The sequence below is a fragment of the Condylostylus longicornis genome, unplaced genomic scaffold, assembly GCF_029603195.1.
Source record: "Condylostylus longicornis isolate FDR11 unplaced genomic scaffold, ASM2960319v2 ptg000001l, whole genome shotgun sequence".
NCBI classification, from domain to species: domain Eukaryota; kingdom Metazoa; phylum Arthropoda; class Insecta; order Diptera; family Dolichopodidae; genus Condylostylus; species Condylostylus longicornis.
Window position 1 is genome coordinate 4,424,187 of NW_026577970.1, and position 14,040 is coordinate 4,438,226.

Below are 14,040 nucleotides of genomic sequence, written 5' to 3' on the forward strand. Positions count from 1 at the left end.
TGATATAAATGTGCATATAACTGTTATACAATGTAAAAATACTGTAACATAATTTAATTACATTACGTATATAGAATTTAATAATCAAAATATTATATAATTAAAAATTAGTTAAATAGTTGAGCCCATTAAAAGTCTATAAACTAAAATTATCATTTCAAAAGGATGTATGAAAAAAAAATTTTTTAGTTGTTGTTGTTTTCTACTTTTTTTGTTTCTTTGTTTTTAAATAAATCGGCACACACATTAAAATCTCTTATATTTGGAAATAATATAATAACGTGTTGTTGTAATCAAAATGTTATGTTATGAGATAAGAAAAATTTCTAAATTTTATCATCCAAACTTTTAATAATTTGATTAAAAAATTAGTTTCGAAAATTTTCGAAACAAAAAAAAAAAGAAAAATAACTTTCTTTTTCTATAACTTCTTTTAACATATGAGTTCTTTTTTTCTCTTTTTTCATCATTTTGTTGTGGTGGGAAAATAATTTTATTTTGTCCTGTTGTACATAACAATTTAAGCTTTCATGTATTTGTGAGTATCCCTCTAATACAAAATTATGTTAAAAATACAAAGGTATAAGTTGTGTATCAATATATCATATATATATAGGAATGCAACATATTAATAAACATATACAAACATACAAATACATAATTTATATATTAAAGAAAATCTCACAACTACAAATATATAAAATAAAATATTTGTTTTTATGTTTTATAAACCCAAATAAAGAGAAAATTATTCGGTTTAAATACAACATTACATAAAACTTAAAAATTTTTCCCCAATTTTAGATAATCTACATATATATGCACATATATATTCTTTATAAGGTCTTAACATATTATATATATGTAACATGAGTATACATATATGTAAAATGTAGCTAGGGAAAATTTTTAATTTAGAATAAATACTTGAGAATTTCATATAAACGTTTCATTTCTCAGTTGTAAAGTGACATGATAGTTGGCAAATTGCATAGTAGTAGCGCGTCATGTATCAGCATGCCCTTCCAAACTCAACCAGTTATTTGTACGCAAATGGTAAGCAATAAATTTATTATTTTTTTTTATTAGAATAAAAAGTGATTAAAATTTTTTGAATTTTAATTTTATAAAAATTTTAATTAATTAAAAATTCTATGTGAAGTGTAAATATATAAGATTAAAACAAAAATTGTAAATGAAAAATGTGAAAGAAAATTTAAAGGAGAAAAGAAAAAAAAAATGTTTATAAAGAGCTTTTCTAACGAATGTGTTTAAAGTACAAGAAAAGTTGATTGTGAATTTATTTTCGAAAAGGAAAACTTATCAAAAAGAATGCTGGATACTAAAAGATATCAAAAGATTTTTGTTCTTGTTTTTATTATGAAAATGAAAATGTGAATTTAGTCACATCGCAACATCACAGAAAAAATTTAAAGCTTTCTAATGATAAGATTAAAAAAAAATTTGAGAGAAGTATGGTGAAAAAAAAATATTTTCCATTTTTCCAAATTTAAATTTAGGGAAATCGGTTTAATTTATAGAATGTTTTTTTATTTCAGTGTTAACGATATTTATTTTGAAAATATTTTTAATTAAAAATTAATTCCGGAAAAATATCACCGCCTTTCAGATTTAAAAAATGCAAAAGCATCATTTTTCATGCCCAAGTTTTTTTTTCTCCGTGTTCTTTTCTGTTATTTCGTTATTTTTTTTTACTATTTAAAGCAGATTAATACAATATAATAAACTCTTGTATATAGTAAAAAATTGTATATGTATAGCGTATCTCAGTCAGGGGTGATACTACTTGAAAGAACATTTTAAGTGCTAAATCAAATTATTAGTTCTAAAATCGGAAATTTTTGACGTTATCATACGAGTATTATATAACAAAAATTATTGATAAAAATTTTTAATTTGAAATTTTGATGAGAAAATTTTAATTTTTGCAATTACACATAAATTTCAATTCTAAACTTTTGGAAATTTAATCGATAAAAAAATTCAATTCAAATTCTTATAGTTATTATAAATTTACTGACATTTTGTATTCTGTGTTGACGCAATTAATGAAAGTATTTCGAGAAAACCGCGAAAAACTATAAGGAAATAAGCTATTGGGAAATTTAACTCTCTCGACCCGGTTTTCGAATAGTGTAATAAGCACATTTTTCACATATGGGATCTTATGACTTTATATAAAACAAACTGTCTGTGATGAAAAAATTCGCGGTAAAATTTAGTGTGCCAAATCATTTAAAAACGAAATGGTACAATATAGAACCAAATACAATGCCATTTTTAACTTTTAGGGATGTTTAGACTTTACGGCCAGATCGAAAGGGTTAAAAAAGTATAGTCGATCAAATCCATAGGAGTTGTAAAATGACACACTTTACACTATTATCTTATTCCTAACAAATTATATGTAGAGCTTTTACTTAATTTGTTAGACGTATTAAAAATGATCTAGCTATTTTAGGATTAAAATAATATTGTTTTATTACCATATAATTTTGCATATTTTTAGGGAAATCTTAAAATGACAATTTTTGAAAATTTTATATTAAAATCATTATTAATATTGGGCTATTAGAGTTCTAAAAATTGTAAATTTTCTAAATTTTTTTAAACTACTTTTGGTTAAGACACATTAAATTGTCTGAAGTTCGCATTCTAAATATTTTCAATACTTGCATAGGGAAGGAGAGATACGAAGAAATTTTATTTTATAATTTTGTATTTGATTAGCCAAATATTTAAATTAGGCAGCTACTTAAAAGCTCGTTTTTGAAACAATTACTCAAATATTTTTAATTTTATTTTCAATCAACTATTTTTTTCAAAATTTCGAAATCTAATATTTATGTACCGTCATTAAGAAATTTCATAATAAATATTTGAATTAGGTCATGACATTAGTTAACAAAGATTTGGCAGCAAGAAAAGAATTTGACTTACTTGAAACAGTCATACGAATTTTTTATTGGATTTAGTTTTTTGAATGTTAGTTAAATCAGATTAAGCATTCGTGTTTGAACTATTTAAATGTTTTTAGAAATAAAATTAAATTACCAATTGAAATCATTTATATTTTTAATTGTTTAGTTTTATGGAATACTGTTAAATACTGTTGACTCTTTATTATATACGCCAACTAACCGCTCAAATTCGTTTTTGTACCGAAAACTTCTGACTTTAAAGCGAAATTGCTCAAAATGAGATTCAAACCTAATTGTTATTTAATAAAAATTGACTCCTCAATATTTGGTTATTCAAAAAAAGGGATTACTTTGAGTGAGGAAATGAATTAAAAGTTTTAGATACTAAATCTAGATGACTTTATGTATGAGGGATTGTTTTATTGAAGAGATTATTATTATATTCTCTCTCATTGAAAATGCACTATTCTTCATATTAATTGTAAAGCAACGAAAACTTCATTTTTAGTTGCAATATAACAACAAGTACAATTTACTTTAAATTAAATTGAAATTTAAGTCACCACTGAGTTTGTACAAGATTAGGTAAGCTTTTTTCAAAAGAAAAAAAAAAACCTCACAGGTCGTAAATTTCTTTTCGAACATTACAATTTTCAATTTAATATAAATGTATTTGTAAAAATAACACGTTTGCGCAAATAGAAGAGCTTTCAATTAAATTTTCTCAATAGAATTTATTACATATGTACAGCTATTTTAAATACAATATAGCTACAATCTCGGTGCCGGACAAAATTTTCAATAAAATTTCTAATATAATTTCTGTTTTGTTATAAATGTGTGAGTGAAATAGTTATACAATATAACAAAGTTGTATTTATATTATACATATATACATATAATTTGTATGTGAATAAATGTCTACATAATATAGAAACTATAATTATGAGAAATCATTTGCAAGTGTGGGAGTTTTATTTATTCATTATGCTTTTACATAATAACAATATAAAAATAAACATGTACATATATAAATTGAATACATACATAGGTACCACATGTGGATGTATAAATAAGTATATATAGGTATTATATATGTATTCTCGTATTATTTATATCGAATGTTATAAATGAATGAATGAATGAATGAAATTTTCAGGTTTTCAAAATAAAAATAGAACAGAAAGTATACTTAAATTATTAAAAATAATAATATTTACAAATTTATTATTATTGTTTTTCTTTACGAAATACATATACATAATATATACATACAAGCATATTATATAGTACCAGAAATCAGAACAATAATAATATTTTCAAATTGATGCAACATTATACAAAATAAATGATTACATATGTATGCATTTATGCAAAACAAACAATAAATTATTGTTATAATAAAAACATAAAAAATTAAGAAAACAATTTCAAAAATATCCGAATACATAATCATAAAAATATTTAACATGACTTTTTACATATAGCCATCAAAATATGTACAAATAATAGTATTTTTGCGTACAAATTATAATTTAAATAGTATAAAACAATAAAGAAAAATATTGGTGTAAACGTTCATTAAAATTAAACATTAAAGAACATTTTTTTTAAGTAAATACATACATATGAATGTAATACGCATAACATGCGTTACAAATAGTAGAACAAATAGTAGAAATTTTAATTGAAATTTTTATTGCAAACCATATAAGATGTGTCGAATGCGATGATATACGGTGACTGTTGAATACAATTAAAAGCACACAAATTATTCCATATTAGCAATAATAAAATTGGCACTACAGTTTAATTGTACTGGCAAACATCTTTGCTTATACTATGATTTGTTCTACAGGTTAATATGAGGTTAAGCTGCAATAATTATTAGAAATACAGTCGTCCAGTACAAAAAGGTCGAAAAAAAATAATAAATTCAAGTATTGTATTTAACTTTTTTAAAATGTAGAATTAATCACGTAATTTTTGTTCTTGTAAAATGAAATATTTATCGATATCTATCCATAATAAGTTAAAATTTGAGAGTTATTTGGGTTGCCGTATAGCAGAAAAAACAATTTGTGGTAAGAGTTAATGTGAAAAAAAAAAATTTGTTATTGTTTTCTATGATAAAAGAAGCAATTCCTAAACTTTGATTATCTAATTCTTATAACTGGTATTTTTGTGACATTCAAAACCAATGATTTGCGTTAAATGAGGAGAAATAAGCAAAACTATTGTTCTAGTGAAGCAATGATTTCACAATAATTACTTCTATATACTAAAATTTATTTTAACATTTAATTTTTCATTAATATTTTGAATGACTTTACAAAATTTCCATCTTCGGAAATTAAAAAAATTTTAAATACATCAATGAAAGCGTCCTTCATAAATTGGAAAGAAATTTTCTTATACATACAATAAAAAAAACATTGGTACTGATATTGTTTTTCTTTATTGTAATTGCATAAGTATAGGAACAAAAGTTAAATTAAACAAAGCAAACAAATTCAAGACATCTGCTTACATTTTTTTTGGAACAAGTTCACATATTCTTACTTTTACAGTCGTAATTTTTGTCAAATATTTCAAATTTTAAAATATTGAATATCTAATTAGTATACGTCCTTATCTTTTCATTTATTCGTAAAACAATTTTTTGCAAATTCTAATTACATGAAGCACTTTTCGTGTGAATCTTGTATTTACATATTTCCTTTTACAATATGCAAATTCCGAAATTATTTATTTGATTCCTTTTTCCTTTATTCTCTCTTTGCAAAGCTGTTTCTTAGTTACATAACGATGATAAGCAAAAACAAAAACTAAACTTGTATCCTCTTCTTAGAATGAGTAACCTTTGATTTCAATAAAGAAATTTTCGTAAAATTATCATATTTAGAATTTTTTTTTTATTTTAATTATTCATCAATAGAATTACCAATACAAATTGTAAGAACTTTGCATAATTAGAAAAAATATTTTTTTGAATTCGGATATTCTCAGGTTTTCGTAGTCTTCAAATTTTCAAAATCTAGTTAATTTGTGCAAACGTAAGATCGTTTAATTTATATTTAACGTTTCAACAACGTGTTCTAACTTACGTCAACAAATATTTTCCCATTTCAAAATTTCGAATATTGAATTTCTATTCAAAAGGTTGAAAAACTCATAAATTTATCATGTTCGATTAATAAAATTAGGTGACTATCTTTTTAACCTTATAAAATTATTATTTAATTAAGTGGTATTTGGAACAATATTTTTTATTAGAGTTTGAGTTTTCGTGCTTACCTAAGAAAAAAAAAGTTAAAAATAATTTCTATTGTACTAAGACTAATAATTAAAATTGTAGTCACGAAAGTTTTGTAATGAAAAAAGTAAGAAAAAAAATTTTTAATTTCTTTTCAATAGCGTAAAACAAATTTTTAAATTTTATTTGAAATTGTGAAAAGAATTAAAAAAGCCTCTAGAATATTCAATGCCAAAAGTTTTAAATTATAGATCTTGACCATATATTTATGTTTAAGAAACTAAAAACCCCGTATGGAGCAAAGGAATGCGATGAAAACACGTGTTATTTTATAAAAATTTTCAATTTTAACTAAATCGACCTTTTTTTGACTCAAGATGATTATGGACAAGGCTAGGTTACATAAAATAAGTCCAAATTAAGTTTATAAACTTCAAATTACACTTTTCCCTTAAATTTAAAATTATTTTGCTTTTCTATGAATTTTGTTTTATATCTAAAAACTTAATAAAATGCAATAAATTGTTAAAACAAAACTGATTTTTCAAAGGCGAAATCTTGTAGTACACCATACCTAATTTTAGATTCACTAAGATCGAATGAAAATTATTTAAATCGGTCTTAGCTGACTGAATTGTACATACATCAAGACGATTCGAATATAAAATCATAACTTAGCAACAAATTTAGTAGTTTTTTGAAATATTTCTAATCATATTTTCAAGGTGCATTGCGGAAGCTGTTGCTCAAATTTTATTTAAAAACTAAATAAAATTTTCCCACATGCTTTTGAATTTTCGGTTAATACAAAAATAATGTGAAAAAACTTAAAATAAATTTTTTTTTAATAAAAGAAATTTTCGAAATAAATAAACTGCGATCAAATTAACGATTTGCAAAGTAGCACATTTCCTTTGAACAATACAATGCGTTTTGAAAAATAGTAAATAATCCAAATTGTGTTTTGCAATATAAAATCATTGCATATTTTCTGGCTGAGCATAAAAATTAAAAAACTTCTTGCATACTTAGTCTCCAATTGAACGGATAACTACGGGAGTTAAGGAAAATAATTATATTTATTGAGAAATAGACAGTTATCGCTAGTTGTCTGCTTTTACATAAATATTTGGAAAAGATTTTGAGCGACAATAACTTGAAAGGTCAGAACGACTGAAAAAAAATTTCCGCAAAATTAAGAATTTCTTAATTTCTGCCAAAAGACTTTTTGAATTTACCCTCTTAAGGAAAATTATGTGAAGAATTTGAAAAAAGGCGGACGCACGATAACGGCTAACTAAAGCGGCCAGGTTGTTATTATAACGCGTACTCTTTTGCAGTGGAAGTGAAAAACTATTTTTCTCATTTGCCGAATTCAAAATATGTCTTATGATTTTGACACAATAAATTACCCAAAAATGGCATTTTTAGTACTTAATTAATATAATTTTAGCTATAACTGGCAAAGTGGGGTAGATAAAAAATGTTTGTAATAAAATTGACATTATTTGTATATTAAGTTTCAGTTTTGTTTCTTAAAGGGTGAAAGATTTACTTTACGAGACGCGAATAGGGGGAAGGACAAAGCAAATCTAACAAGTATATTTTTTGAATATGCGCTAAACAATTCAATAACACATAATTGACTTTAAAAAATAATTGTAAAAATTAATCAATAAAAGTATTTTTTTTTTATTAAAAACAATAATTTTGGAAAAGGCTCGTGTGTCCTTAAACACAATTTATTTATAGAAAAAAAAATATTAATTTTATAAAGCTAAAAATTCTAAATTCATTTCTAAAATTAATTTCTGTAATTCTAAGAGTTATTGATTACTTAAATAATTTATTTATTCTCTGAAGGCTTTGAAGGGAAAGGGTATATAAGAACAAACTGTAGTCTAAGTTAATTTCTTTCTCTTTGACCTTCTCTTTCATTTGAGTTTTTCATCAATTTCTTATGACATATGCTATGGAGTCAACACTTTGTAAATCAATCAATAAAAATTTTTTTTGGTAAATATTTGAACAGGAGTACAATTTTGTTGTTTGATTTTATATAGCAATGTACAATCCACGTTAAATTATGTTAGAATGGTTCCAGCTCCGTATTTTGTGCTTCAAACTCCTACTTATTCGTTATGCACCTACATATTTAATTAAGTTCACTTTGTTGTTAGAGTATTATTATGCTAGTAGAAAATTTAGATGAATTCCTCAATTTATATCAATTTTGGAAACATATTCGAGCTACGAAGAAAATTTGTTATATTTTTAGGATAAGAAATTCGATTTTCATGTGAATCTTTTTAATGAATGAATTCAAATGGTAGCCCCAACAAGCGTAATATTATTTTTTTGCCGTTTCACAATGAGCTTAATTTTAAAGCAAATATAAGCCACGTTTATTCAATTTTATACTTTTCAATTTTATTAATTCTACAATTCTTCACCATTATAACATTAAATAACTTCTTCACGCGTTTAACAGTTCAATAATTTAATCGTTTTAGTCCGCATTCTAAACAAAATTTTTTTAACTACAGTATTAACATAATACGACATTTTATATTTTTAATGTGCTTTTATTATAAACTGAAAGAGCGCCAAGCTATAAACGGTAAACATCTTATTAACGAAATTTTTACAAGTACACTACAACATTTGTAAGCCGTCATATTATCGAAAATATGGCAGTATGATAAAAATGGAATAAACACAATTATACCTACACAAATATTAATTTCACAATATTAGGTTGCGGTTGCGAAAATAAAAATTAATAGAGCAAAACTAAGTCAACAAAGCTTAAATTTACGAATACTTTATTACTTATAAGCCGAAATAGAACTATAAACTTTGATTGTCATTTTATTTTTTCTCAGTTGAAGTTTTTTTTTTTTATTTTAGAAGACAAAGAAACCCTACATATTCTTCAACTATAACATCAAGCTTTCTTAACTATATTCAAAGTATACTTTAAAAAATGAACCAAAAAATCTTATTGAGGTTTTCTATGTGGGCTGATTCTTTAATTTTAATAGCATTAAAAATTCAGTTGACGATAATTACATTAAATATTCATAATATTCATACTTGTAGAATACCAAAAAGAACTTTTTTCACATTTTGTCTGATATAGTTAAAAATGCTATTTTTGTTTTACGTCATTCAAAAATTATTTTTTCTCTTTAAAGTTATTGACTTTTAATTATAATTTCATCTATTAGTTCCAACAGTAATATTCCAAATTCTTTGGAAAATGTGTCCAAAATTATTTTAAAATGCAAGGAGAAATTGCAAATTCAGGAAATATCATTTCTACAATAAAAATATTTAAGTTTAAGGATAATTCCACTTGTTTAACCCCTCTGTAGTAACGAAACTTACAGGCAATAATTACGAATGTAATTTTAAATATACCGCTTATTTTCTGAGCTACATTAACAGAATTAACCAAAAAATCTACAAGTATGAATGTTAAATGTAAAATATTTTTTCTTGCATAAAAACGAATTTTGTCTAGTTTGAAAATTGTCGGTAACAATAGATTATAAAATTACATTAAAGGAGGCAATCATAATTAACTCAAAGGTAATTGTTTGCGTTAGGTCAGTGTTCCAGCAAACAAGCTATATGTATATATTCAATGTGTAAAATTAAATATTTTTGTTGTCACACTTGTTAATCAAAATTTACTTGAACTGCTACAACTGGTTTTTATCATATTTTCGTGTTTGAAATATTATTATACAGCAAATGCTATTTTTAAAGTATAAAACAAAGTACATGTTTTTTGTATACTTCAGTTTAAAAATTTTAAACTTCACAGCCCAACACAACAGAAATGCTTTTGCGCAATATTGTAGAAATTAAAAGGTTATTTAAATTTAAACTTAGCCTTTAATTACAGAGATAAAAAAAATTTCAATGTCACAGATATGACGTGAACTTTAGCTCCTATTTAAAATTTTTATTTTAGAAATATCATAGACTTAGAACTCAGTTGAGCGATTTAGTCTGATCTTATCTGCAAAAATGCATTATAAAGAAACTACTGATAGAAAGTGTCATTTTAATCCTCTTACGAAGAAACGCTTGATAACATGGATCGTCAAAAAAATATGTGCTTGACCACAGACTAAACGTATTACGCTAGGAAAAAATTGTATGGCCAACTCAACTTCTTAAATGATGTTTTTAGGAAAGAAAGTTAATCGACATAAATCGATTTTACATCTCACTTCTGATGATATAAGTAAAACCCTATAAAATTAACTTATAAATGAACTTGTTAGTTTTTGTAAACTCTAGAGAAATTCACAATAGATAGCAAAAAATAAGAACATAAAATTTTTATTCCAACTACGCAATTAGTTTGTCATAAAAACAATTCGTCAATTATTTTTAAAATATTCTTAAATACCGTGCAATTTTAAAATAATTTTGTAAATGCACAATAAAATTTATTATGCAAGGTTTGCCAAAAAAAAAAAAATTAATAATTAAAATTTTTAAGCAATCAAGAAAAGGCAGTGTATGCCACTTTCAAAATAATATTAGGTAATGCCACAGTAATGTTAAAGAAATGTCATAATAGTGCTATTATTACAGGGCTGTGTATAGAGTCTCAACCATTCCAAGCCAAATAAATTAAATTCATATATCTAAAGAAGACAAGATTTAAAACTAAAACCTGTACTAACAAAGTTATATTTGATAGTAAAATTTTATTAATAATAAATTATGGTCTTAGTTTCGAGAAGATCAAATAATCCCTCTTGAATAATTAAACAATTATGCATACATGATTATTAATAAAATACAATATTTTTAGCACATTTCTAGCAAAATTTTAAAAAATTTGCTTGTTAATTGCACCGTGTCTATTAACGTCTCTATTAGCAAAATATCTACACGCTTTATGACAGAAAATTTAGACAATGGATGATTCTGAGAAATAAATTTCTTTTGAAAAAATGTTTGGCTAGTTTTTTTTCGATTCAAAACTACGATTACCCCCATATCATAAAAATTCCATTTTCCAGAAACGCCGAATATAACGACTTACTTCTTTTTCTTCGAAAAAGCGTAGGCAAATGTAACAATGATAAAATTACTGCCTTATTTCAAACTTGCATTTTTTTTTCCAATTTTTTAAAATTGCTTTCCTCTTACTTGGAAATTTTAAACTCCTTTAACTCACATAGCCAGCTAAGGGAGTTTGAATTTTTAGCAACTCCTAAACATTTATATTAATTAGTCATTTCGATTGAAGATATTTTATACCTTAATTTTGTTCTAATTACAAGGGTGCAAAATTATTTGGGTATTTCTTATATTTGACAATTATTATTTAATTGAAAAGAGTCTACCCCTATAAGAATTTACTGTTTCGGACTCGGTGTAAAAAATGAAAATTACTGAGAACCGTCGGCTACGGCACAATTTTAAGATTAAGTTAAAAGTAAATTATACTATCGATTCAAGCAAATTGTTTCATAAAACTCTTGTTAGTATGAAAAAAAAAATTAGGTTCTCTTTAAGCTATTATTTTTTAAATTAAAAAATTTTGTTCGTAAACCTATCCATTTTCGTCATTTTAATTTTTTTTTTAATTTTAAATACAATAATAATTATAACGAGAAAAAGTAAAGTCAACTCTGTGATACTCGTACGAATTTGTTATCCTATGTGCGAATAAATATGCCATAGCTGACTATGGGATAAACTATATTATATACTCTAAGTAGCTATATTTTCTAAGATATGGTCAAACTACTATTGAAGTTGAATAACTGCTATCAGAAAGAGCCAAGCAATTTCAACGAAGTTTATCAAAGATATTGACCTTACTAATACATTCGTTTGTGTGAAATTTCAATATCACAGCTTTTATGGTTTCTGAGATATAGTCAAATAACTTTTGAAATTGTATGGCAGCTACTTAAAGGAGCCAAGCAATTTCAGCGACATTTTTATCAAGCTCACTAGTTTTTATCAAACTCACTAGTCAAATAAATTTTGATGTTGTATGGCTGCTATCCGAACTAGTACCCCGATCATATCTAATTTAAAAAGGATTCTGGCATTTACTATAATAAATCATTTGTAAAAATTTGGTGAACTTAGCTCAATTAGTTTTTAAGTTTTCGTTGGGACGGGCGGGCAGACAAAGCTCAATCGACCCAGAATTCGACGCTGATCAAAAATAGACACTTGAGTCTATATCTCAGATCATTATTATTTAGCGTTAAAAACGGTAAGGCAAATTTAGAATACCATTCGAACATACGTTCGTACGATTATAAAAATAGTAAAATATACGACTTTCAAACCCTTAAAATAATGAATACAAAACGAAGGTTAAACAAAAGATGGAAAGTTTAAAATTCGTTGGTAGCATAATAAAAGTTTTTATACTTCTTAAATTATTTAAATATTTAGAGCAAGTATATACATTTAGTATAGTGTATCAGATTAAGAACGAACAATGCAGCCTTTACTTTACGAATTGAGAAACGGAAAAAAAAGAACCATTGTTTCACAAATTAAAATTTTAGAGGAGAACGTGCATTGTACATATTATGAGCCGCAAATATTATGAACTGCAAATAGAGATGTACGGTTTATTATAAATTATAACTACAGCTTTAGTGGAAAAGTACTTAAGTAACAAATCCAAAAGAAATTTTTTTTTACAGTAATCATTAATTTTTTATTCTCTATCGACCTACATTATCACTTTAGTCACTTTCTATGAAAAACTCCTTATAAATTGAAGTGAACAATATAATCTTCCTTAAACTTGTATTTTTGAGTTTTCGCAAAAAAAAACTAAGCTGATTCAAGTTTTAGTGGTTAAAAAATTCGGTTACATTTTGACTCGGATACATTTGTACAATTATTATTAAAACACTGAAATATTAAAAAATTTAAAACAATATTCTAAAAGAAACTATTCGTTTAAAACCAATAATATAAAAGCTACATTATTGGTTTTACACGGAAAAAAAATTATTCCTGTAAACCTACTTAAAATTACTTAAGTAATTTTTCCCTGAAACCATATAGATATATGATCTTAAATTAGCCTTGAAGCATCGAACATTTTTACAGATGGAGGACATTATAAGTCATACTACAATTTATTTTCTACCTGTTATTTTATTAAACATCCCTCTAAAATTATTCAGAAATAATTTTTTCATAAATTCTTTAATCGCTTAAACGGTTGCATATTATTTTAAATCAAGTCAATTCACAACACAATTTGTAATTCGAAATCAGAAACCATTATTATAATTTTTGCAAGGTGATTTTTTCATATATATTATGAATATATTAAATTACATACTAATAATATATATATATGTATTTTAATTGTACAAGAATTATAAAAAATAAAGGACAACAAGTATAGGGTGAAAAATTGTTTAAAACCTGTTGCGATGAAACTGTATTTCTATACAAAAAATCTTTATTCTCATACCTTATAAAAAATATTTTACAAACTTTAAGCATTTCTATACTGCTTTCAAAACTTATTAAATGACACACTCGTATTTACAATATTTCTACTTATTCAAATTCATAGATTACAAGGATATGAAAAATGTATTTACGTTCTAGAATTCCAGCAGTCATAAATTTATCGATTTTTTTCCATTTAAAAAATTATTAAGAACATAAAATATACATACAAACGAAAGTGTAGGAATGTATACTTAGACCCTCTTGGCGGCATTTTAAGTATTCATATACACATTATTTTTATTATTATAATACAAATATACTATAATATATATAAACTATTATATATGTATATAAGAGCACATAATA

The 14,040-nt window shown here is 24.5% G+C and overlaps 1 protein-coding gene across 1 annotated transcript in view; it reads left to right on the top strand.

Moving 5' to 3' along the window:
* The first annotated feature begins 961 nt into the window (after positions 1-961).
* Positions 962-14,040, top strand: part of LOC129619325 (b(0,+)-type amino acid transporter 1) — a 78,169-nt gene continuing 65,090 nt past the window's right edge. The window contains exon 1 of the mRNA XM_055534576.1: positions 962-1,056. Coding sequence (XP_055390551.1) covers positions 1,008-1,056 — 49 coding nt within the window. The 5' untranslated portion in view covers positions 962-1,007. The remainder of the gene's footprint in view (positions 1,057-14,040) is intronic.